This window comes from Pristiophorus japonicus, chromosome 8 (genome assembly GCF_044704955.1).
Source record: "Pristiophorus japonicus isolate sPriJap1 chromosome 8, sPriJap1.hap1, whole genome shotgun sequence".
Taxonomy (NCBI): domain Eukaryota; kingdom Metazoa; phylum Chordata; class Chondrichthyes; family Pristiophoridae; genus Pristiophorus; species Pristiophorus japonicus.
The window spans coordinates 119,494,489-119,520,970 of NC_091984.1; the positions used below are offsets into that span (position 1 = coordinate 119,494,489).

At 56.9% G+C, this 26,482-nt stretch overlaps 1 protein-coding gene across 1 annotated transcript in view; it reads left to right on the top strand.

Moving 5' to 3' along the window:
• The first annotated feature begins 15,810 nt into the window (after positions 1 to 15,810).
• The window catches only part of plpp6 (phospholipid phosphatase 6), a 42,697-nt gene continuing 32,025 nt past the window's right edge, over positions 15,811 to 26,482 (top strand). The window contains exon 1 of the mRNA XM_070887358.1: positions 15,811 to 16,473. Coding sequence (XP_070743459.1) covers positions 15,993 to 16,473 — 481 coding nt within the window. The 5' untranslated portion in view covers positions 15,811 to 15,992. The remainder of the gene's footprint in view (positions 16,474 to 26,482) is intronic.

The following is a 26,482-nucleotide window of genomic DNA, read 5'->3' on the forward strand; positions in this document are numbered from 1 at the left end:
TGGAGTAGGATGGTCCAGAGTCGACCGCCTTTGCGTGTCTCGGGCGTATGTTTCCTGCGTCCTGGCGGCCTCCATGCGGCCGGTGCCGTGTTCGGACCACCACCTGGTGTGGGCGGAGCTCACTTCGCTCCGCACGAGGACGGGGTCCGCGTACTGGCATTTTAACAACCGGCTGCTGGAGGATGTGCGGTTCCAGGACTCGTTCCGTCGTTTCTGGGCCGACTGGAGAAGGAAGCAGGGGGGCTTCCCCTCCTTGAGGCTATGGTGGGACGTGGGCAAGGCTCACGTCCGCGTCTTCTGTCAAGAGTACGCGAGGGGGTCGACCAAGAGGCGGGCGGCCAGGGTCGGGCGCCTAGAAAAAGAGGTGCTCGACCTGGAGTCCCGTCTCGGTCAAGTCGTCGGGGACCCGGCCCTGCGGACGGTGTACGAAGCGAAGAAGGCCACGCTGAAGGACCTGCAGCTCGTCGGGTCCCGAGGCGCGTTCGTGAGGCCGCGGATCCGGTTCCTGCGGGATCTGGACCGCGGCTCCCCCTTCTTCTACTCGCTGGAAAAAAGACAGAGTGTCTGTAAGCAGCTCTTGACGCTGCTGGCCGACGATGGCTCCGGAGGGCGTCAGCAACAGGGCCCGTGAATATTACGGGGCCCTGTTCTCTCCGGAGCTGTCCAGCGAGGAAGAGCGTAGAGTTTTGTGGGAGGACCTGCCGAAGGTCAGCCCGGAGGGCGCCGAAAATCTGGAAGCTCCGCTAAGCCTGGCGGAGCTGACCGGCGCCCTCGACCGGCTCTCGAGGGGAAAATCCCCGGGGCTGGACGGGCTGACCGTGGAGTTCCACAGGGCGTTCTGGGACGTCCTGGGGGGCGACTACGCGCGGGTCCTGGGGGAAAGTCTGGCGACCGGGGAGATGCCCCTCTCTTGGCGCAGGGCAGTCATCGTCCTGCTGCCTAAGAAGGGCGATCTCCGCCTCCTTAAGAACTGGCGCCCGGTCTCCCTCCTCAGCACGGACTACAAAATCTTCGCCAGGGCGATGTCTGCTCGCCTTGGTGCCGTGCTGGACCACATGATCCACCCCGACCAGGCCTACACGGTGCCGGGCCGGACAATCCGCGATAACATCCATCTGGTCCGGGACCTCATCCATTATTCCCAGGAGGCTGGTTTGTCGGTCGCCTTCCTATCCCTCGACCAAGAGAAGGCTTTCGACAGGGTGGATCACGACTCTCTGCTCGGAACTCTGCGCGCTTTCGGGTTCGGGACGCATTTCATCGCCCGGATCCGACTATTGTACGCCGCCGCGGAGTGTCTGATTAAGGTTAACGGGTCCTTGACGGCGCCCCTTCGCTTTGGGAGAGGGGTGCGCCAGGGATGCCCCATGTCCGGCCAGTTATATGCCGTCTGCGTGGAGCCTTTCCTGCGCCTCCAGCGGACGAGGTTGACGGGACTGGCTCTGCAAGGGCCGGGCGTGGAGGTCGTCCTCTCGGCTTACGCCGATGACATGCTCCTCGCGGATGCGTGAGTGCCAGGAGATTTACTCGGCCGCATCCTCCGCCAGAATCAACTGGGAGAAATGTTCCGGACTCCTGGTGGGTCAGTGGCGGGTGGACTCCCTGCCGGAGGAGCTCAGGCCTTTTGCCTGGAGCACGACCCATCTCCTCTATCTGGGAGTGTACCTTAGCCCCGACGAGGAAGCCTGGCCGGCGAACTGGCAGTAGCTGGAGGCCAAGGTCACCGCTCGCCTAGGGCGCTGGACAGGACTGCTCCGAGTGCTGTCCTACAGGGGTCGAGCGCCAGTCATAAACCAGCTGGTGGCCGCCATGTTGTGGTACCGGCTGGTCACTTTGACCCCTCCCCCTGCGTTTGTCGCCAAGATACAGAAGAAGCTGGTGGACTTCTTCTGGAACAACAGGAAGCACTGGGTCTCTGCGGCGGTCTTGAGGCTCCCGCTTGAGGAGGGTGGTCAGTCGTTGGTGTGCGTCAGCGCCCAGCTCGCGACTTTCCGTCTTCAGACCCTGCAGAGATACCTTTACGTCGAGCCCCCTCCTAGGTGGCGTGCTCTGGCGACGTATTTCTTCCGCCAGCAGCACGGCCTCAACTACGACACGCAGCTCCTGTTTGTGAGTGTGGGGGCGTCAGGACCGCCCTCCGGGAGCTGCCTGTCTTTTACAAGGAACTCATCAGGGTCTGGAACAAAGTCTCCACCAAGCGCAGCTCTCCACCGGCTGGAGTGGCGGCCGTCCTGCAGGAGCCGCTGCTCGGGAATCCGTACCTCCACGACCAAGGTTTTAGGTGGCGGTCGGACGAGAGGGCTGTGGCTGGTGAGGTGACCAGGGTCAGGGACCTGCTCGATGGCTGAGGAGCGGGCTGGATGGCGCCAGACACGCTGGCGCGGCGCCTAAATTCTGCCAACGTCCGCCACGCGGCCGATGCCATCGAGTCGCTAAAAAGAGCTCTGGGCCCCGACTCCGTTAGGTGCATCGAGGAGGCTCAAGCACGTGGGGAGATCCCGTCCGAACTGACCCCCGTCCGGACGGAATTCCTCATCGGCGCCAAACCCCGGAACCTCCCTTGGGGTCCGGCGCCTCACAACTTGAGCCGCCTCGGGGAAATCCCCTCCATGCCTTTCAGTTCCGCGCGGAGGGGTTTCCTGTACGGGCTGCTCCTGCACACTCTCAACTTTGCCATCCTCGCCTGCCGTCCGGACACACCATGGCGTACCATCTTGCCGTCCGGAGGAGGCGGGGGTCCCCGATGGAGGGCAGTCTACGCGGGAGTCCTCCCAGTATTTATCGGGGACTTGGCCTGGAGGGTGGCGCACGGAGCAGTCCCGTGCAATAAATTTTTAAGCCGGTTCACGGGCTCTTAGGCCGCCTGCAATTTCTGTGGTCTGGAAGAGTCCGTGTTCCATGTTTTTATGGAGTGCACGAGGTTGCAGCCCCTGTTTTATTATTTAAAGGAGCTGCTCCTGAAATTCTGGCTGCACTTCAGTCCCACACTCCTGATCTTTGGACACCCTGTGCGGAGGGGAGCAGGTAGGTCCGAGGGCCTCCTCGTAGGACTGCTCCTGGGCACAGCCAAGGGTGCCATCAGCTGGTCCAGGCAGCGGGCGGTCGAGGGGGTCATTCAACCTGACTGCCTGCCTCTCTTCCGCGCGTACATCCGCGCCAGGGTGTCCTTGGAGATGGAGCACGCGGTGTCCACCGGTACGCTCACGGCCTTCCGCGAGAGGTGGGCACCGGAGGGACTGGAGTGCATCATCACGCCCGGCAACCAAATTTTTATTTGATTTTATGTTTTAAAGTTTAATTTGTTTTAATTGCCAGTGCTTTTAGTGTCCCCCTCCCCTTTTATAGGGGGCACTTGGAGAAAAAATATGTTTTTGTGCCCAAAAAAAACCCCCCAAAAATACCACAAAAAAATAAAAGGGCCTGTAAATGTTTGGTGTTTCCCCCAGATCGGGGGGGCACGGTTTAATGTTTTTTGTTTACTCCCAAAAAGAGTTTCATGCACAAGGACCAATGGTGGAGCATTGGAGGCGTGGCCTAATCAGGTGGAGCCTGGCTGCTGAGAGAGAAGGAACTCCCTGCTGAAGCTCCTGTCTGGAAGGCCTTTAAGAGCCCTGAGACCAGCCCAGGAAGAGGAGGGAAGGGCTGGCTTACTGCAGTTCAACATCCGGAGGGAGAGGAGAGCAGAAAAATTCACCAACTTTATTACAACTACAGAGAGTTGGAGAGAGTGGGAAAAGAGCAACAACCTGTGTGAAAGGAGGGAGATTCTGCAACATTCTACAGGTGGGTGTTGGTGCATTCCCCGAAAGACATTGTTGTATCAGTGGGGAGAGGAAAGAAGACCTTTCGAGGGCCGGAACATCGCAGGGGGTGCGTGTGTGTGGAAGTGTGTGTGGGGGTCTTGCTTACAGCTAGGCCCCACACACCACTGAAGCACCCCTCCCCCATTGCCTAGCCTGGGCTAGCTGGAGCTACCTGGCTGAAAACTATTAATTACTCTATTAAACATCGTTGGGAGTGTGTGCCTGGGTGGCTCCAGCTACCCCAGGTGAAGACATCTTCTCCCCCCACCTGAAGACCATTCTTAAAAGACTGTGTTTTTTGCCATCTGGGGAGTGCACCCCAAGAAACACCCACCCATTGTTGTGAGGGGAGACCTGCCCTCGCAGCTTCCCTCTTTCCCACACCCCCTCACTCTATCTCTCTCTCTCTGTCTCTCCCCTCTCTCTCTGAGAGCCCTTTCCTCCTAATTTAAAAAAAAAACAATTAAGATAACTGAGCAGAGGGAGCAAGGCCCCTCCCCATTCGTTAACTAGGGGAGAGGTGTGCCCCATTAAGAGCTCCCTCTGCTCAAAAAACCAACGAGGCCAATAAAGACCATTAAGGCCTGTGACTTTGGGGTGGGTGTAGCCCTTAAAGGGACCCCGTGATGGCGACCCCATCCACGCCGGTGGCAGGGCCAGCAAGGACATATGCGCAGGCGGCGTCCACATCCACGGTGCCTCCTGCGCCACCTGCTGCCCTGCCACCGTTCAGACTGATGACAAAGAAACACAGGGTCAAGAGCTACACTCACCCCACAATGAGCATTGAGGAGTGCGTGCGGGCGATGGCTGGGCTAGTCGTCCCCTCGGCCATTGTCGCAGCCTCCAAGATGTCTGGGAAGGCCGTGTTCTTCCTGGGGTCGGAGCGGGCGGTGTCCCTGGCCCTCGAAAAGGGGCTCACAGTGGGCGGGACGTTCCTGCCGGTGGACCCTCTCGAGGCCACCGCGCAGAGGGTCATCATTTCAAACATCCCGCCCTTTGTTCCCGCTGAGCTCCTCCTCCCTCACCTACACCAACTGGGGGAGGTAAGGTCGGGGATCAACCCCATACCGCTCGGCCTCAGGGAGAGCAGCCGGCGCCACGTGTTCTCCTTCCGCCGCCAGCTGTTTGTCCGGCTGGCGCGGGAGGAGACGACGGAGGGCTATTTTAATGTGGTGCACGAGGGGACTGCCTACCGCGTCTTCTGGACGTCGGACGGCGTGCGGTGCCATGCCTGTAGGGAGGTGGGGCACTTTCGTAAGAACTGCCCCACCTCCAAGGCCGCCAAACCACCGAGGGCGGCCAAGGCTGGCACCGCCGCCAACCCTGCCCCTAGTTGCATCCGCGTGCCGGGAGCCGTAGGTGCGCGGGCATCGTCGGAGGCCTTTGTTTTCACGGCCTCCAGCGGGGGGGAGGGAGAGCGTCCGACCGGAAAGAAGGCGCGGAAGAAGGCGAAACATCTCGAGGCGGGTCCCCTCAGTGAGCCAGAAAGTTTGACCACCGCGCTGAGCCCAACCCAGTCATCGGCGAGCGCGGGGTGCCCTGAGCCCGTGCCCGAGCCCTTGACCAATACCGCAGAGGGGCTCGGGCGCGGGCAAGATAAGAAAAAGTGGGGGGGCGGAGCGGGAGGCCTCGGCAGACATGGAGGTCTCCCTGCCTCCGCGCACCCCCAGGAACAAAAGGAGGCGCCGCTCCAATGAGGCGGAGAGGGAACAACATCCCTCCGCGGAGGAGCCGGTGCCTGCCATGTGTCCCGCGTCCCCCACCAGCGCCCCCAAGCTTCGCTGTAGGCGGGAGGAGTCTGTCCCCGGGGTGGGTAGGACAGTCGAGGCTGCCCAGCCTCTGCCTCCCGGGGATGGCGTGGAAGATCTGCCCGTCGTGGGGGGCGTGGGGCCAGCGGAAGAATGCATAGCCGCCGGGTCGAGCGTCCCGGGGACTGAGGCGGGCGGGGCCGAAAAGGCCAAACCTGAGCCCGCCCAGCTATTAACCAACTTCCCCCGGGTGTCGCTCGGCCCGGAAGAAACGGCAATTATGAATGATTTTAACAATTCTGTACACGCTGGGCCAGGGGGTGGCGGCGGGGAAGGGGAAGAACAATAACCCTCGCCCCCTACTTTGGAGCTGGGGTACTTGGTGGACCTGGAACATTACTTTGATCAGGTCTCTCCGTGTTCCCCGGTTCCTGGGGCAGAGGGGGAACCCCTTCCGCTGTCGCTTCCTGACCCAGCACCAATTTTAAAAGAGCCCAGTGGGGACTTCTCTGCCGACGATCCTGGGGGTGGGATCGGGGCGGAGCCAGGGCCAGATGGAGCGGCCGGGCCGTTTGCCGTACCTCGTGCGGTCGACGGGCCGGCTGCTAGCGGCGACCACCCGGAGGAGGACGGGGACTCGGTGGAGGACGCGGCTGAAGATCTCGAGTCCATCGCCAGTGAGACGGTGGATCTCCTCGTGCCGTCCGCTGAATCCCCCCTCATTCCCGTAGAGGAACTCCGGGACTTTTTGGTCCAGAGCCAGGGTCGCCGCAACCGAACCCATCTGGCCCGGGAAAGATGGTCCGAGCCGGGGCTGCTCATCGCTTCCGTCCGTGTCGCCGCTAAAACCATGGCCGCGGGCGGGCCCTTATCAAAGGCGCAAGGCCTTGAGCTGCGCCGGCTCAAAAAGTTCCTCGCTAGGCTGCTGAAGGAGTGGAGGTCAACAAACGACTCCACTCCTCCCCCACAATAGGTTAGGTAGAGGTTGCACTATGCTCTTGTCATGAAGATAACCATAGCCAGCCTCAACATCAACGGCGGCAGAGGGGCACGCCGTAGATTTGACAATTTTTCGCTCCTGCGGGAGGGGAAATATGCGGCGTGCTTCCTGCAAGAAACCCACACCGTTCCGGGAGACGAAGCCACGTGGCTCCTGGAATGGCAAGGAGAGGTCCGCATGAGCCACCTCACCGCCACTTCTAGTGGGGTGGCCATCTTGCTGGCCCCGCATTTTCAGCCGGAGATCTTGGGGGTCGAGGAGCCCGTGCTAGGCCGCTTGCTGCACGTAACGGTTCGCCTGGGGGACGTGCCGCTCCATCTCGTGAACGTGTACGCCCCTCAGCCCGGCCCGCAGCAAACGCGCTTCTTCGAAGAGGTGTCCGCTCTTCTTGGCTCCGTCGGCGTCGGCGACTGCATTGTCCTCGGGGGGGATTTTAACTGCACCCTCGAGGCGAGGGACCGCTCCGGTGCCCCGCAGAGCATGACGGCGATGGGGAAGTTGAGGGACCTGGTCGGGTCCTTCGACTTGGTGGACGTCTGGCGAAATCTCCACCCCGACTCCAGCGCCTTTACTTGGGTGAGGCCTGGAGTAGGATGGTCCAGAGTCGACCGCCTTTACATGTCTCGGGCGTACGTTTCCTGCGTCCCGGCGGCCTCCTTGTGGCCGGTGCCGTGTTCGGACCACCACCTGGTGTGGGCGGAGCTCGCTTTGCTCCGCGCGAGGACGGGGTCCGCGTACTGGCATTTTAACAACCGGCTGCTGGAGGACGTGCGGTTCCAGGACTCGTTCCGTCGTTTCTGGGCCGACTGGAGAAGGAAGCAGGGGGGCTTCCCCTCCTTGAGGCTTTGGTGGGACGTGGGCAAGGCTCACGTCCGCGTCTTCTGTCAAGAGTACGTGAGGGGGTCGACCAAGAGGCGGGCAGCCAGGGTCGGACGCCTAGAAAAAAAGGTGCTCGACCTGGAGTCCCGTCTCGGTCAAGTCGTCGGGGACCCGGCCCTGCGGACGGTGTACGAAGCGAAGAAGGCCGCGCTGAAGGACCTGCAGCTCGTCGGGTCCCGAGGCGCGTTCGTGAGGTCGCAGATCCGGTTCCTGCGGGATCTGGACCGCGGCTCCCCCTTCTTCTACTCGCTGGAAAAAAGGCAGAGTGTCCGTAAGCAGCTCTTGACGCTGCTGGCCGTCGACGGCTCTCTCGTCTCGGATCCGGAGGGCGTCAACAACAGGGTCCGTGAATATTACGGGGCTCTGTTCTCTCCGTAGCCGTCCAGCGAGGAACCGGGTAGAGTTTTGTGGGAGGACCTGCCGAAGGTCAGCGCCGAAAATCTGGAAGCTCCCTAAGCCTGGCGGAGCTGACCGGCGCCCTCGACCGGCTCTCGAGGGGAAAAACCCCAGGGCTTGACGGGCTGACCGTGGAGTTCCACAGGGCGTTCTGGGACGTCCTGGGGGGTGACTACGCGCGGGTCCTGGGGGAAAGTCTGGCGACCGGGGAGATGCCCCTCTCTTGGCGCAGGGCAGTCATCGTCCTGCTGCCTAAGAAGGGCGATCTCCGCCTCCTTAAGAACTGGCGCCCGGTCTCCCTCCTCAGCACGGACTACAAAATCTTTGCCAGGGCGATGTCTGCTCGCCTTGGTGCCGTGCTGGACCACATGATACACCCCGACCAGTCCTACACGGTCCCGGGCCGGACAATCCACGATAACATCCATCTGGTCCGGTACCTCATCCATTATTCCCAGGAGGCTATTCTGTCGGTCGCCTTCCTATCCCTCGACCAAGAGAAGGCGTTCGACAGGGTGGATCACGACTATCTGCTCGGAACTCTGCACGCTTTCGGGTTCGGGACGCATTTCGTCGCCCGGATCCGACTATTGTACGCCGCCGCGGAGTGTCTGATTAAGGTTAACGGGTCCTTGACGGCGCCCCTTCGCTTTGGGAGAGGGGTACGCCAGGGATGCCCCATGTCCGGCCAGTTATATGCCGTCTGCGTGGAGCCTTTCCTGCGCCTCCTGCGGACGAGGTTGACGGGACTGGCTCTGCAAGGGCCGGGCGTGGAGGTCGTCCTCTCGGCTTACGCCGATGACGTGCTCCTCGCAGTAGAGGATCCCGCTGACCTGTGGAGGATGCGTGAGTGCCAGGAGATTTACTCGGCCGCATCCTCCGCCAGAATCAACTGGGAAAAATGTTCCGGACTCCTGGTGGGTCAGTGGCGGGTGGACTCCCTGCCGGAGGAGCTCAGGCCTTTTGCCTGGAGCACGACCCATCTCCTCTATCTGGGAGTCTACCTTAGCCCCGACGAGGAAGCCTGGCCGGCGAACTGGCAGGAGCTGGAGGCCAAGGTCACCGCTCGCCTAGGGCGCTTTACAGGACTGCTCCGAGTGCTGTCCTACAGGGGTCGAGCACTAGTCATAAACCAGCTGGTGGCCGCCATGTTGTGGTACCGGCTGGTCACTTTGACCCCTCCCCCTGCGTTTGTCGCCAAGATACAGAAGAAGCTGGTGGACTTCTTCTGGAACAACAGGAAGCACTGGGTCTCTGCGGCGGTCTTGAGGCTCCCGCTTGGGGAGGGCGGTCAGTCGTTGGTGTGCGTCAGCGCCCAGCTCGCGACTTTCCGTCTTCAGACCCTGCAGAGATACCTTTACGTCGAGCCCCCTCCTAGGTGGCGTGCTCTGGCGACGTATTTCTTCCGCCAGCAGCACGGCCTCAACTACGACACGCAGCTCCTGTTTGTGAGTGTGGGGGCGTCAGGACCACCCTCCAGGAGCTGCCTGTCTTTTACAAGGAACTCATCAGGGTCTGGAACAAAGTCTCCACCAAGCGCAGCTCTCCACCGGCTGGAGTGGCGGCCGTCCTGCAGGAGCCGCTGCTCGGGAATCCGTACCTCCACGACCAAGGTTTTAGGTGGCGGTCGGACGAGAGGGCTGTGGCTGGTGAGGTGACCTGCTCGATGGCGGAGGAGCGGGCTGGATGGCGCCAGACATGCTGGCGTGGCGCCTAAATTCTGCCAACGTCCGCCACGCGGCCAATGCCATCGAGTCGCTAAAAAGAGCTCTGGGCCCCGACTCCGTTAGGTGCATCGAGGAGGCTCAAGCACGTGGGGAGATCCCGTCCGAACTGACCCCCGTCCGGATGGAATTCCTCATCGGCGCCAAACCCCGGAACCTCCCTCGGGGGCCGGCGCCTCACAACTTGAGCCGCCTCGGGGAAATCCCGTTCGTGCCTTTCAGTTCCGCGCGGAGGGGTTTCCTGTATGGGCTGCTCCTGCACACTCTCAACTTTGCCATCCTCGCCTGCCGTCCGGACATGCCATGGCGTACCATCTTGCCGTCCGGAGTAAGCGGGGGTCCCCGATGGAGGGCACTCTACGCGGGAGTCCTCCCAGTATTTATTGCGGACTTGGCCTGGAGGGTGGTGCACGGAGCAGTCCCGTGCAATAAATTTTTAAGCCGGTTCACGGGCTCCCAGGCCGCCTGCAATTTCTGCGGTCTGGAAGAGTCCGTGTTCCATGTTTTTATGGCGTGCACGAGGTTGCAGCCCCTGTTTTATTATTTAAAGGGGCTGCTCCTGAAATTCTGGCTGCACTTCAGTCCCACACTCCTGATCTTTGGACACCCTGTGCGGAGGGGAGCGGGTATGTCCGAGGGCCTCCTCGTAGGACTGCTCCTGGGCACGGCCAAGGGTGCCATCAGCCGGTCCAGGCAGCGGGCGGTCGAGGGGGTCGTTCAGCCAGACTGCCTGCCTCTCTTCTGCGCATACATCCGCGCCAGGGTGTCCTTGGAGATGGAGCACGCGGTGTCCACCGGTACGCTCGCGGCCTTCCGCGAGAGGTGGGCACCGGAGGGACTGGAGTGCATCATCACGTCCGGCAACCAAATTTTAATTTGATTTTATGTTTTTAAGTTAATTTGTTTTAATTGCTGGTGCTTTTAGTGTCCCCCTCCCCTTTTATAGGGGGCACTTGGCGAAAAATTCAATTCTGTGCCCCCCCCAAAAAAAAGGGCATTGTAAGTGTTGGTGTTTCCCCCAGATCGGGGGGCACGGTTTAATGTTTTTTGTTTGCTCCTAAAAGAGTTTCATGCACAAGGACCCCCAGGTCCCTCTGCACCACAGCATGTTGTAATTTCTCCCCATTCAAATAATATTCCCTTTTACTGTTTTTTTTCCCAAGGTGGATGACCTCACACTTTCTGACATTTTATTCCATCTGCCAAACCTTAGCCCATTCGCTTAACCTATCCAAATCTCCTTGTAGCCTCTCTGAGTCCTCTACACAACCCGCTTTCCCACTAATCTTAGTGTCATCTGCAAATTTTGTTGCACTACACTCTGTCCCCTCCTCTAGGTCATCTATGTATATTGTAAACAGTTGTGGTCCCAGCACCGATCCCTGTGGCACACCACTAACCACTGATTTCCAACCGGAAAAGGACCCATTTATCCCGACTCTCTGCTTTCTGTTCGCCAGCCAATTCTCTATCCATGCTAATACATTTCCTCTGACTCCGCGTACCTTTATCTTCTGCAGTAACCTTTTGTGTGGCACCTTATCGAATGCCTTTTGGAAATCTAAATACACCACATCCATCGGTACACCTCTATCCACCATGCTCGTTATATCCTCAAAGAATTCCAGTAAGTTAGTTAAACATGATTTCCCTTTCATGAATCCATGCTGCGTCTGCTTGATTGCACTATTCCTATCCAGATGTCCCGCTATTTCTTCCTTAATGATAGTTTCAAGCATTTTCCCCACTACAGATGTTAAACTAACCGGCCTATAGTTACCTGCCTTTTGCCTGCTCCCTTTTTTAAACAGAGGCGTTACATTAGCTGCTCTCCAATCCGCTGGTACCTCCCCAGAGTCCAGAGAATTTTGGTAGATTATAACAAATGCATCTGCTATAACTTCCGCCATCTCTTTTAATACCATGGGATGCATTTCATCAGGACCAGGGGACTTGTCTACCTTCAATCCCATTAGTCTGTCCAGCACTACCTCCCTAGTGATAGTGATCATCTCAAGGTCCTCCCTTCCCACATTCCTGTGACCAGCAATTTCTGGCATGGTTTCTGTGTCTTCCACTGTGAAGACGGAAGCAAAATAATTGTTTAAGGTCTCAGCCATTTCCACATTTCCCATTATTAAATCCCCCTTTTCATCTTCTAAGGGACCAACATTTACTTTAGTCACTCTTTTCCATTTTATATATCTGTAAAAGCTTTTACTATCTGTTTTTATGTTTTGCGCAAGTTTACATTCGTAATCTATCTTCCCTTTCTTTATTGCTTTTTTAGTCATTCTTTGCTGTTGCTTAAAATCTTCCCAATCCTCCAGTTTCCCACTAACCTTGGCCACCTTATACGCATTGATCTTTGATTTGATACTTTCCTTTATTTCCTTGGTTATCCACGGCTGGTTATCTCTTCTCTTGCCGCCCTTCTTTTTCACTGGAATATATTTTTGTTGCGCATTATGAAAGAGCTCCTTAAAAGTCCTCCACTGTTACTCAATTGTGCCACCGTTTAGTCCTTGTTTCCAGTCTACTTTAGCCAACTCTGCCCTCATCCCACTGTAGTCCCCTTTGTTTAAGCATAGTACTCTCGTTTCTGACACAACTTCCTCATCCTCAATCTGTATTACAAATTCAACCATATTGTGATCACTCATTCCGAAAGGATCTTTTACGAGGAGATCGTTTATTTTTCCTGTCTCGTTACACAGGACCAGATCCAAAATGGCTTGCTCCCTTGTAGGCTCTGTTACATACTGTTCTAAGAAACAATCCCGTATGCATTCTATGAATTCCTCCTCCAGGCTACCCCCTGCGATTTGATTTGACCAATCGATATGTAGGTTAAAATCCCCCATAACTACTGCCGTTCCTTTTTCACATTTAAAGAAAGATATACTTGCATTGGAGGCTGTTCAGGGAAGGTTCACTAGGTGATTCTGGAAATGAGCAGGTTGACTTATGAAGATAGGCTGAGTAGGTTGGGCCTATACACATTGGCGTTCAGAAGAATGAGAGATGATCTTATCAAAACAATTAAGATAATAAGGGGGCTCAACAAGATGGATGCAGAGAGGATATTTCCACTCATAGAGGAAACTAAAACTAGCGGACATAGTCTCAGAATAAGGGACCGCCCATTTAAAACTGAGATGAGGAGGAAGTTCTTCTCTTAGATGGTTGTAAATCTATGGAATTCTCTGCCCCCGAGAAGCTGGGTCATTGAGTATATTTAAGGTGGAGATAGACAGATTTTTGCGCAATAAGGGAATAAAGGGATATGGGGAGTGGGCAGGGAAGTGGAGCTGAGTCCATGATCAGATCAGCCATGATCTTATTAAATGGCAGAGCAGGCTCGAGGGGCTAGGTGGCCTACTCCTGCTCCTACTTGTTATGTTCCACAAACAACAATGTGATAATGACCAGATAATCTGTTTTTTTTTTGGTTATGTTGAATGAGGGATACATATTGGCCAGGCCACCGGGGATAACTCCCCTGCTCCTCTTCGAAATAGAGCCATAGGATCTTTTATGTCCACTTGAGAGAGCAGATGGGGGCCTCGGTTTAACGTCTCATCTGAAAGACGGCACCTCCGACAGTGCAGCACTCCCTCAGCACTGCACTGGAGTGTCAGCCTAGATTTCTAGGTATAAAGGCTAACATTCTATTAGCCTTTTTGATTATTTTTTGTACGCTACCTTTTAGTGATCTGTATACATGGACCCTTAAATCTCTTTGGACCTCCACTGTTCCTAACTTTTCATCATTTAAATAATACTCGGATCTATCCTTTTTTGGTCCAAATTGGAGGATCTCATATTTAACTGCATTGAAATCCATCTGCCATAGTTTTGCCCACTCACTTATTTTATCAATGTCTCTTTGTAATGTTATTCTCCCATCTACATAACTTACTATGCCATCAATCTTTGTGTCATCGGCAAACTTGGATATATGGCTCTCTATTGCATTAACTGATTCATTAAGAAATATAGTGTATAGTTGAGGCTCCAAAATGGATCCTTGTCGAACAGTAGTCACATCCTTCCATTCGTGTATAAGCATATTATCCCCACTCTGTCTTCTACTGCCTAACCTATCTCCTAACCAAGTCAATAATTTGCCTTCATTTCCATGAGCTTTAATTTTAGCTAATAGTCTCTTATGTTGAACCTTATTGAATGCCATCTGGAAGTCCATGTACACTACATCCATAGGCATTCCCTGTCTAATACTTAAGCTACCTCCTCAAAAAATTCAATTAGCTTAATTAGGCTTGACCTATTCTTTACAAATCCATGTTGATTCTCTCTAATCAGCTGACATTCATCCATGTGCACAGTCACTCTGTCCAGAATTATAGATTTCAATAACTTCCCCACAACAGATGTTAGACTAACAGGTCTATAATTTCCTGGCTTCTCTCTCTCTCAACTTTCTTAAATAATGGAGTTACCTTTGCAATTTTCCAATCTAAAGGGACAACTTGTGAATCGAGAGAACTTTGGAAGATTATGGCGAAAACATCTACAATTTGATCATCTACTTCCTTTAGAACCCATTGATTTCATTGGCTGCAAAGCAATTTGGACGTCCATTGATCATGAAAGGTGCTTAAATGCTAGTTCTTTATTATTTTTTCAATGTATGGTATTGTAGCAGTAATGCTTACATTGTTGATATGGTGATGCAAGAAATGTTAGCAGGTGCAAGATTGATGCAGCAGTGCAATGAAGCCTAAACCCATGCAAGACTGATGCAGCAGTGTAATCAATGCAATGCATGCAGGCCTTCTGCACTAGTACAATCTGATGCTTCATACATTCAGTACGAATACATGTGTGGTGCTATCAATGTTAATATATGCAGGTATGCTGCTGTAGTTCAGTCAGTACTATTCCAAGCACGTTTGCTGCTGTAGTTCATTCAGTGCTAAGATGTGCAGGTCTGCTGCTGCAGTTACATAAGAACATAAGAAATAGGAGCAGGAGTAGGCCATTTGGCCCCTCGAGCCTGCTCTGTCATTCAATAAGATCATGGCTGATCTGATCCTGGCCTGAACTCCACTTCCCCGCCCGCTCCCCATAACCCTTGACTCCCTTATCTTTCAAAAATCTGTCTATCACTACCTTAATGACCCCAGCCCCCACAGCTCTCTGGAATAGAGAATTCCAAAGATTCACGACCCTCTGAGAGAAGAAATTCATCCTCATTTCCGTTTTAAATGGGCGACCATTATTCTGAAATTATGCCCCCTAGTTCCAGATTCCCCCCTGAGGGGAAACACCCTCTCTGCATCTATCCTATCAAGCCCCTTCAGAATCTTATATGTTTCAATAAGATCACCTCTAAGTCTTCTAAACTCCAATGAATATAGGCCCAACCTGCTCAACCTTTCTTCATATGACAACCCCTTCATCTCAGGAATCAACCTCATGAACCTTCTCTGAATTGCCACCACTGTAAATATATCCTTCCCTAAATAAGGAGACCAATGCAATTGTTGCTGCAGTTCATTCAATGCTAATAAATGCAGGTGTTTCTGCATTGGATCCAATACTGCTGTGTGCAGGTCTGTTGCTGCAGTTGAATCAATGCTAATACATGCAGGTCTGCTGTAGTTCATTCAACTCTTTTGGGGGGAACAAAATAAACATTAGATCAAGTACCCCCCCCCCCCCCCCCCCGATCTGGGGGACACTCCAGACACTTAACTGCCCCTTTTCCTAATAAATGTTTTTTTGTAGTTCATTTAATGCTAATCCATGCTGGTCTGCTGCAGTTTATTAAGTGCCAATAAATGCAGGTATTACTGCTGCAGTTGACTGAATGCTAATCCGTGCAGGTATTTCTGCAGTTCATCCAATGCTAATAAATGCAGATCTGTTGCTGCAGTACATTCAATGCCAATAAATGCAGATGTTGCTGCAGTTGATTGAATGCTAATCCAGGTAGGTGTTGCTGCAGTTCAATTCAATGCCAATACATGCAGAAGTTGCTGTGGTTTATTCAATGCCAATAGATGCAGGTATTACTGCTGCAGTTGATTGAATGCTAATCCGTGCAGGTATTGCAGCAGTTGAATGAATGCTAATAAATGCAGGGATTGCTACAGTTCATTCAATGCAATCGTGTGCAAGTATTGCTACAGTTTATTCAATGCAAATGCTGCCAGGTTGCAGCTCTCCGTCGAATGCTGTCGCGGGCGGGTGCGATGCAAACAGTCGTGAGCCGCTTTGAGTGACAGTTGACGCGCTGTTCCCGTGCTGCCCCCTGGAGCGGGGAAAGGCGGCGCGGCCCCGAGAGCAGCGGCAAGAGGCCCTGCCCAGCCGGCCCCGGCCCACAGAACAGGAGGTGGCCCTACCCACCTGGCCCCCAGAGCGGGAGGAGGCGGCGCTCCTGCTCACCCGTCTGCCTGTTGCTGGGCCGACGATGCCGGCTCACTCCCCCAAAGCCCGGAGCCGGGAGCGAGAGTCGAAAGGCGGCGGGGGAAGGCTGGAGTTCCTGGTGCTGAGCCGGCCGCCCGCCGTGCTGCAGCGAGCCGGCTCCGAGCCGCCGTCCCCCCGACACCGAGCGGCGCAGCTCGAAGGCCACGGCTCGCGCCGGGACTCGGGCTCCTCGGCCTCGTCGTCCACCACTGGCGGCGGCTGCCCGCTGCCCGAGGAGGACTGCATGAAGCTCAACCCTTCGCTGCTCGGTATCGCGCTGCGCTCGCTGCTGGCCATCGACCTGTGGCTGTCCAAGCGGCTGGGGGTGTGCGCTGCCGAGCACTCGAGCTGGGGCAGCGCTCGGCCCATCATGAAGCTGATCGAGGTGTCGGGCCACGGCATCCCCTGGATCGGAGGCACCGTCTACTGTCTCTGCAAAAGCGACAGCACCGCCGGCCAGGAAGTGCTGCTCAACCTGCTGCTGGGTGAGTCCAGGGAAGAAGTGGAGCCTTTCATCTCCCATCACAACCCCCTCCCTGCCTTCCTACATCGGGCAGCAGGGTGGGTAACCAGAGACACACATTTAAGGTCATTGCCCAAAGAAACAAAGGGGACATGAGCAGATTTTTTTTTTACAAATTGATGTGGAATTCACTGCCTGAAAGGATGGTGGAAACAGAATCAATAGTAACTTTCAAAAGAGAATTGGATAAATACTTGAAATATAAAATTGCAGGGTTATGGGGAGAGTGGGGGACTGAGGCTAATTGGATCGTTCTCTCAAAGAGCTGGCACAGGCATGATGGGCCGAATGGGCAGCTTCTGTGCTGCATGATTCTATGACCTAAAACTAAAATAATGGGCCCAAGTTTCCACACGCGCCTAGAACGGCGCAGTCCCGACCTGGACGCCCGTTTTTTCGCGCCACAAAGTGCGCCTAAAAAAATCCTCCATATTCTCCACCTCCCTGCAGGTCCACTGGCCCTCGGCGCAGCCAGCACGAACAGTGGGGGGGCGGAGCCAGGTCCCTGCGCTGAAAACAGTGCCGGGACCTCTGCACATGCGCGCTACATTGGGCACGCAAGTGCAGTAGCTCCAGGCGCCGAACTGTGTGGCAGGGGCCCGAAACACGCAGCCCCTGGCCGAATGGCCTCACTGGTCCTGCTTCCCCCCGCCCCCGACCAGACCCGACCCGACACCCGCCCCCCCCCCCCCCGCCTCTGGACCAGACCCGACACCCGCTCCCCGCCCCAACTCGCCCCCGGACCAGACCCGACACCCGCTCCCCCCTCCCGCCCTGCCTCCGGACCAGACCCGACACGCGCTCCCCGCCCCTGCCTCCGGATCAGACCCGACACCCGCTCCCCCCCGACTGGACCCGACCCGACCCGACCCGCGCTCCTGTTCCCGCTCCGCCGACCCGACCCGACCCGCGCTCCTGTTCCCGCTCCCCGCCTCCCCGACTGGATTGGACCCGACCTGCGCTCCCACCCCCCGACTCCTGCTCCCGGACTGGATCCGACCTCACCCCCCCGCCGCCCTTCCCCCACCCCCCCCTCCCTCTTCCCCCACCCCCACTCCCTTTTCCCCCCCCTCCCTCTTCCCCCCTTCCCTCTTGCCCCTCCCTCTCCCTCTCCCCTCCCTCCCTCTCCCCCCCTCCCTCCCTCTCCCCCCCCCTCCCTCCCTCTCCCCCCCCCCCTCCCTCCCTCCCCCCCCCCCCCCCTCCCTCCCTCTCCCCCCCCCCCTCCCTCCCTCTCCCCCCCCCCTCCCTCCCTCTCCCCCCCCCCCCTCCCTCCCTCTCCCCCCCCCTCCCTCTCCCCCCCCTCCCTCCCTCTCCCCCCCTCCCCCCCTTCCCTCTTGCCCCCCCTCCCTCTCCCCCCCCCTCCCTCCCTCTCTCCCACCTCCCTCCCTCTCTCCCACCTCCCTCCCTCTCCCCCACCTCCCTCCCTCTCCCCCCACCTCCCTCCCTCTCCCCCCACCTCCCTCCCTCTCCCCCCACCTCCCTCCCTCTCCCCCACCTCCCTCCCTCTCCTCCCTCCCTCTCCCCCACCTCCCTCCCTCTCCCCCACCTCCCTCCCTCTCCCCCCCCTCCCTCCCTCTCCCCCCCTCCCTCCCTCTCCCCCCCCTCCCTCCCTCTCCCCCCCCTCCCTCCCTCTCCCCCCCTCCCTCCCTCTCCCCCCCCTCCCTCCCTCTCCCCCCTCCCTCTCCCCCCCTCCCTCCCTCTCCCCCCCCCTCCCTCCCCCCCCCCCTCCCTCTCCTCACCCTTCTCCCTCTCCTCCCCCTCTCCCCCCCCTCCCTCTTCCCCCCCCCCTCTCCCCCCGCCCTCTCCCCCCGCCCTCCTCTTCCCCCCCTCCCTCCCTCCCCCCCCCCCCCCCCCCTCTCCCTCTCCCTCCCCCCCTCCCTCTCCATCCCCTCCCTCTCCCCCCCCTCCCTCTTCCCCCCTCCCTCTTCCCCCCCTCCCTCTTCCCCCCCTCCCTCTTCCCCCCCCCCCTCTTCCCCCCCTCCCTCTTCCCCCCTCCCTCTTCCCTCAGATTGGAAAACTGCAAATGTAACGCCCCTATTTAAAAAAGGAGGCAGACAAAAATCAAGAAGCTATAGACCAGTTAGCCTAACATCTGTCGTTGGGAAAATGCTGGAGTCCATTATTAAGGAAGCAGCAGTGGGACATTTGGAAAAGCATAATTCAATCAAGCAGAGACAGCATGGTTTTATGAAACAGAAATCATGTTTGACAAATTTGCTGGAGTTCTTTGAGTATGTAATGAGTAGGGTGGATAAGGAGGAACCAGTGGATGTGGTGTATTTGGATTTCCAGAAGGCATTCGATAAAATGCCATATAAAAGGTTACTGCACAAGATAAAAGTTCATGGGGTTGGGGGTAATATATTAGCAGGCATAGAGGATTGGCTAACTAACAGAAAACAGAGAGTTGGGATAAATGGGTCATTTTCCGTTTAGCAAACAGTGATTAGTGAGGTGCCACAGGGATCAGTACTGGGTGCTCAACTATTTACAATCTATATTAATGATTTGGATGAAGGGACCGAGTGTAATGTAGCCAAGTTTGCTGATGATGGGAAAGCAAATTGTGAGGAGGACACAAAAGCTCTGCAAACGGATACAGACAGGCTATGTGAGTGGGCAAAAATATGGCAGATGGAATATAATGTGGGAAAATGTGATGTTATCCACTTTGGCAGAAAAAATAGAAAAGCAGATTATAATTTAAATAGAGAAAAATTGCAAAGTGCTGCAGTACAGAGGGACCTGGGGGTCCTTGTGCATGAAACACAAAATGTTAGTATGCAGGTACAGCAAGTAATCAGGAAGGAAAATGGAATGTTGGTCTTTATTGCAAAGGAGATAGAGTATAAAAGCAGAGAAGTCCTGCTACAACTGTACAGAGTATTGGTGAGGTCACACGAAGAGTACTGTGTACAGTTTTGGTCTCCGTATTTAAGAACATAAGAACATAAGAATTAGGAACAGGAGTAGGCCATCTAGCCCCTCGAGCCTGCTCCGCCATTCAATAAGATCATGGCTGATCTGGTCTTGGACTCAGCTCCACTTACCCGCCCTCTCCCCGTAACCCTTAATTCCCTTATTGCTTAAAAATCTATCTATCTTTGACTTGAAAACATTCAATGAGCCAGCCTCAACTGCTTCCTTGGGCAGAGAATTCCACAGATTCACAACCCTCTGGGAGAAGAAATTCCTTCTCAACTCAGTTTTAAATTGGCTCCCCCGTATTTTGAGGCTGTGCCCCCTAGTTCTAGTCTCCCCCACCAATGGAAACAACCTCTCTGCCTCTATCTTGTCTATCCCTTTCATGATTTTAAATGTTTCTAGAAGATCACCCCTCATCCTTCCGAACTCCAAGGAGTAAAGACCCAGTCTACTCAATCTATTATCATAAGTTAACCCCTTCATTTCTCGAATCAGCCTAGTGAATCGTCTCTGTACCCCTTCCAAAGCTAGTATATCCTTCCTTAAGTAAGGTGACCAAAACTGGACGCAGTACTCCAGGTGCGGCCTTACCAATACCTTATACAGTTGCAGCAACAACTCCCTGCTTTTGTACTCCATCCCTTTCGCAATGAAGGCCAACATTCCATTTGCCTTCCTGATTACCTGCTGCACCTGCAAACTAACCTTTTGGGATTCATGCACAAGGGCGGTGTCCACCGGTATGCTCGCGGCCTTCCGCGAGAGGTGGGCACCGGAGGGACTGGAGTGCATCATCACGCCCGGCAACCAAATTTTAATTTGATTTTATGTTTTTAAGTTAATTTGTTTTAATTGCCGGTGCTTTTAGTGTCCCCCTCCCCTTTTATAGGGGGCACTTGGAAAAAATTTGATTCTGTGCCCAAAAAAAAACCCCCAAAAAATAAAAAAAGGTCCTTGTAAATGTTGGTGTTTCCCCCAGATCGGGGGGCACGGTTTAATGTTTTTTGTTGACTCCTAAAAGAGTTTCATGCACAAGGGCGGTGTCCACCGGTACGCTCGCGGCCTTCCGCGAGAGGTGGGCACCAGAGGGACTGGAGTGCATCATCACGCCCGGCAACCAAATTTTAATTTGATTTTATGTTTTTAAGTTAATTTGTTTTAATTGCCGGTGCTTTTAGTGTCCCCCTCCCCTTTTATAGGGGGCACTTGGAAAAAAATTTGATTCTGTGCCCAAAAAAAGACCAAAAAAATAAAAAAAGGGCCTTGTAAATGTTGGTGTTTCCCCCAGATCGGGGGGCACGGTTTAATGTTTTTTGTTTACTCCTAAAAGAGTTTCATGCACAAGGGCCAATGGTGGAGCAGTGGAGGCGTGGCCTATTCAATTGGAGCTGTGCTGCTGAGAGAGAAGGAGCTACCTGCTTTGCTCCTGTCTCGAAAGCCTGGAGTGAACCCAGGAAGAGGAGGAAAAGGGCTGGCTTGCTACCCAATCAACATCCGGAGGGAGAGGTGGAGCGCAGGAAAATTACCAACTTTATTACTGCTACAGAGAGTTATAGAGAGTGGGAAGAGCAACAGTCTGTGTGGAAGGAGGGAGATTCTGCAATATTCTACAGGTGGGTGTTGGTGCATTCCCCGAAAGACATTGTTTTATTGGTGAGGGGAGAAAGGAAGACCTTTCAAGGGCCGGAACATCGCGGGGGGTGTGTGTGTGTGGAAGTGTGTGTGGGGGTCTTGCTTACAACTAGGCCCCACACACCACTGAAGCACCCCTCCCCCATTGCCTAGCCTGGGATAGCTGGAGCTACCAGGCTGATAACTATTGATTACCCTGGTTAACATCGTTGGGAGTGTGTGCCTGTGTGGCTCCAGCTGCCCCAGGTGAAGACATCTTCTCCCCCCACCCGAAGACCACCCCAAAGACTGTGTTTTGTTTGCCATCTGGGGAGTGCACCCACCTATTGCTGTGAGGGGAGACCTGCCCTCGCAGCCTCCCTCTTTCCCACACCCCCTCACTCTATCTCTCTCTCTCTGTCTCTCCCCTCTCTCTCTGAGAGCCCTTCCTCCTAATTTTTTTATAAAAAACAATTAAAACAATTGAGCAGAAGGAGCAAGGCCCCTCCCCAATTGTCAACTAGGGGAGAGGTGTGCCTCTTTCAGAGCTCCCTCTGTTCATACATTCAAACGAGGCCACTTAAGACCATTAAGGTCTGTGACTTTGGGGTGGGTGTGGCCCTTAAAGGGACCCCGTGATGGCGACCCCATCTACGCCGGTGGCAGAGCCAGCTAGGACATATGCGCAGGCGGCGTCCACATCCACGGCACCTCCTGCGCCACCTGCTGCCCTGCCACCTTTCAGACTCATTACAAAGAAACACGGGGTCAAGAGCTACACTCACCCCACAATGAGCATTGAGGAGTGCGTGCGGGCGATGGCTGGGGTGGTCGGCCCCTCAGCATTGTCGCCGCCTCCAAGATGTCTGGGAAGGCCGTGTTCCTCCTGGGGTCGGAGTGGGCAGTGTCCCTGGCCCTCGACATTCCTGCCGGTGGACCCTCTCGAGGCCACCGCGCAGAGGGTCATTCTATCGAACGTCCCGCCCTTTGTTCCCGCTGAGCTCCTCCTCCCTCACCTACACCACCTGGGGGAGGTAAGGTCGGGGATCAACCCCATACTGCTCGGCCTCAGGGAGAACAGCCTGCGCCACGTGTTCTCCTTCCGCCGCCAGCTCTTTGTCCGGCTGGCGCGGGAGGAGACGACGGAGGGCTATTTTAATGTGGTGCACGAGGGGACTGCCTACCGCATCTTCTGGACGTCGGACGGCGTGCGGTGCCATGCCTGCAGGGAGGTGGGGCATGTTCGTAAGAACTGCCCCGCCTCCAAGGCCGCCAAACCACCGAGGGCGGCCAAGGCTGACGCCGCCACCTCCCCTAGCCCTAGTAGCGTCCGCGTGCCGGGAGCCGTAGATGCGCGGGCATCGTCGGGGTCCTTTGTTTTCACGGCCTCTGGCGGGGGGGAGGGAGAGCGTCCGATCGGAAAGAAGGCACGAAGGAAGGCGAAACATCTCGAGGCGGGTCCCCTCGGTGCGCCAGACGATTTGTTTACCGCGCTCAGCCCAACCCAGTCATCGGCGAGCGCGGGGTGCCCTGAGCCCGTGCCCGAGCCCTTGACTAATACCGCAGAGGGGTTCGGGCGCGGGCAAGACAAGAAAAAGGGGGGAGTGGAGCGGGAGGCCTCGGCAGACATGGAGGTCTCCCTGCCTCCGCGCACCCCCAGGAACAAAAGGAGGCGCGGCTCCGATGAGGCGGAGAGGGAACAACATCCCTCCGCAGAGGAGTCGGTGCCTGCCGCGTGTCCCGCGTCCCCCACCAGCGCCCCCAAATTGCGCTGTAGGCGCGAGGAATCTGTCCCCGGGGAGGGTGAGGCAGTCGAGGCTGCCCAGCCGCTGCCTCCCGGGGATGGCGTGAAAGATCTGCCTGTCGTGGGGGGCGTGGGGCCAGCGGAAGAATGCGTAGCCGCCGGGTCGAGCGTCCCGGGGACTGAGGCGGGCGGGGCCGAAAAGGCCGAACCTGAGCCCGCCCAGCCAATATCCAACTTCCCCCGGGATTTGCTCGACTCGGCAGAAACTGAAAACATGATTAAGTCCACAGAACGTCCACACGCTGGGCCGGGGGGTGGCGGCGGGGAGGGGGAAGAACAACAATCCTCGCCCCCTACTTTGGAGCTGGGGTACTTGGTGGACCTGGAACATTACTTTGACCAGGTCTCTCCGTGTTCCCCGGTTCCTGGGGCAGAGGAGCAACCCCTTCCGCTGTCGCTTCCCGACCCAGCACCAATTTTAAAAGAGCCCAGTGGGGACTCCTCTGCCGACGATCCTGGGGGTGGGATCAGGGCGGAGCCAGTGCCGGATGGAGCGGCCGGGCCGTTTGCCGTACCTCGTGTGGTCGACGGGCCGGCTGCTGGCGGTGACCTCCCGGGGGAGGACGGGGACTCGGTGGAGGACGCAGGAGAAGATCTAGAGTCCATCGCCAGTGAGGCGGTGGATCTGCTCGCGTCCGCCGCTGAGACCCTCCTCATTCCTGCAAAGGAACTCCGGGACTTTTTGGGCAGTGCCGGGGTCGCCGCGACCTAGCCCGTCTGGCCATGGAAAGATGGTCTGAGCCGGTGTTGCTCATCGCTTCCGTCCGCGCCGCCGCTAAAACCATGGCCGCGGGCGGGCCCTTATCAAGGGCGCAAGGCCTGGAGCTGCGCCGGCTCAAAAAGTTCCTCATTGGGCTGCTGAAGGAGTGGAGGTCAACAAACGACTCCACTCCCCCCCCAACAATAGGTTAGGTAGAGGTTGCACTATGCTCTAGTCATGAAGATAACCATAGCCAGCCTCAACATCAACGGCAGCAGAGAGGCACACCGTAGATTTAACAATTTTTCGCTCCTGCGGGAGGGGAAATATGCGGTGTGCTTCCTGCAAGAAACCCACACCGTTCCGGGAGACGAAGCCACGTGGCTCCTGGAATGGCAAGGAGAGGTCCGCATGAGCCACCTCACCGCCATTTCTAGTGAGGTGGCCATCTTGCTGGCCCCGCATTTTCAGCCGGAGATCTTGGGGGTCGAGGAGCCCGTGGCCAGGCCGCTTGCTGCACGTAACGGTTCGCCTGGGGAACGTGCCGCTCCATCTCGTGAATGTGTACGCCCCTCAGCCCGGCCCGCAGCAAACGCGCTTCTTCGAAGAGGTGTCCGCTCTTCTTGGCTCCGTCGACGTCAGCGACTGCATTGTCCTCGGGGGGGATTTTAATTGCACTCTCGAGGCGAGGGACCGCTCCGGTGCCCCGCAGAGCATGACGGCGATGGAGAAGTTGAGGGACCTGGTCGGGTCCTTCGACTTGGTGGAAGTCTGGCGAAATCTCCATCCCGACTCCAGCGCCTTTACTTGGGTGAGGCCTGGAGTAGGATGGTCCAGAGTCGACCGCCTTTGCGTGTCTCGGGCGTATGTTTCCTGCGTCCTGGCGGCCTCCATGCGGCCGGTGCCGTGTTCGGACCACCACCTGGTGTGGGCGGAGCTCACTTCGCTCCGCACGAGGACGGGGTCCGCGTACTGGCATTTTAACAACCGGCTGCTGGAGGATGTGCGGTTCCAGGACTCGTTCCGTCGTTTCTGGGCCGACTGGAGAAGGAAGCAGGGGGGCTTCCCCTCCTTGAGGCTATGGTGGGACGTGGGCAAGGCTCACGTCCGCGTCTTCTGTCAAGAGTACGCGAGGGGGTCGACCAAGAGGCGGGCGGCCAGGGTCGGGCGCCTAGAAAAAGAGGTGCTCGACCTGGAGTCCCGTCTCGGTCAAGTCGTCGGGGACCCGGCCCTGCGGACGGTGTACGAAGCGAAGAAGGCCACGCTGAAGGACCTGCAGCTCGTCGGGTCCCGAGGCGCGTTCGTGAGGCCGCGGATCCGGTTCCTGCGGGATCTGGACCGCGGCTCCCCCTTCTTCTACTCGCTGGAAAAAAGACAGAGTGTCTGTAAGCAGCTCTTGACGCTGCTGGCCGACGATGGCTCCGGAGGGCGTCAGCAACAGGGCCCGTGAATATTACGGGGCCCTGTTCTCTCCGGAGCTGTCCAGCGAGGAAGAGCGTAGAGTTTTGTGGGAGGACCTGCCGAAGGTCAGCCCGGAGGGCGCCGAAAATCTGGAAGCTCCGCTAAGCCTGGCGGAGCTGACCGGCGCCCTCGACCGGCTCTCGAGGGGAAAATCCCCGGGGCTGGACGGGCTGACCGTGGAGTTCCACAGGGCGTTCTGGGACGTCCTGGGGGGCGACTACGCGCGGGTCCTGGGGGAAAGTCTGGCGACCGGGGAGATGCCCCTCTCTTGGCGCAGGGCAGTCATCGTCCTGCTGCCTAAGAAGGGCGATCTCCGCCTCCTTAAGAACTGGCGCCCGGTCTCCCTCCTCAGCACGGACTACAAAATCTTCGCCAGGGCGATGTCTGCTCGCCTTGGTGCCGTGCTGGACCACATGATCCACCCCGACCAGGCCTACACGGTGCCGGGCCGGACAATCCGCGATAACATCCATCTGGTCCGGGACCTCATCCATTATTCCCAGGAGGCTGGTTTGTCGGTCGCCTTCCTATCCCTCGACCAAGAGAAGGCTTTCGACAGGGTGGATCACGACTCTCTGCTCGGAACTCTGCGCGCTTTCGGGTTCGGGACGCATTTCATCGCCCGGATCCGACTATTGTACGCCGCCGCGGAGTGTCTGATTAAGGTTAACGGGTCCTTGACGGCGCCCCTTCGCTTTGGGAGAGGGGTGCGCCAGGGATGCCCCATGTCCGGCCAGTTATATGCCGTCTGCGTGGAGCCTTTCCTGCGCCTCCAGCGGACGAGGTTGACGGGACTGGCTCTGCAAGGGCCGGGCGTGGAGGTCGTCCTCTCGGCTTACGCCGATGACATGCTCCTCGCGGATGCGTGAGTGCCAGGAGATTTACTCGGCCGCATCCTCCGCCAGAATCAACTGGGAGAAATGTTCCGGACTCCTGGTGGGTCAGTGGCGGGTGGACTCCCTGCCGGAGGAGCTCAGGCCTTTTGCCTGGAGCACGACCCATCTCCTCTATCTGGGAGTGTACCTTAGCCCCGACGAGGAAGCCTGGCCGGCGAACTGGCAGTAGCTGGAGGCCAAGGTCACCGCTCGCCTAGGGCGCTGGACAGGACTGCTCCGAGTGCTGTCCTACAGGGGTCGAGCGCCAGTCATAAACCAGCTGGTGGCCGCCATGTTGTGGTACCGGCTGGTCACTTTGACCCCTCCCCCTGCGTTTGTCGCCAAGATACAGAAGAAGCTGGTGGACTTCTTCTGGAACAACAGGAAGCACTGGGTCTCTGCGGCGGTCTTGAGGCTCCCGCTTGAGGAGGGTGGTCAGTCGTTGGTGTGCGTCAGCGCCCAGCTCGCGACTTTCCGTCTTCAGACCCTGCAGAGATACCTTTACGTCGAGCCCCCTCCTAGGTGGCGTGCTCTGGCGACGTATTTCTTCCGCCAGCAGCACGGCCTCAACTACGACACGCAGCTCCTGTTTGTG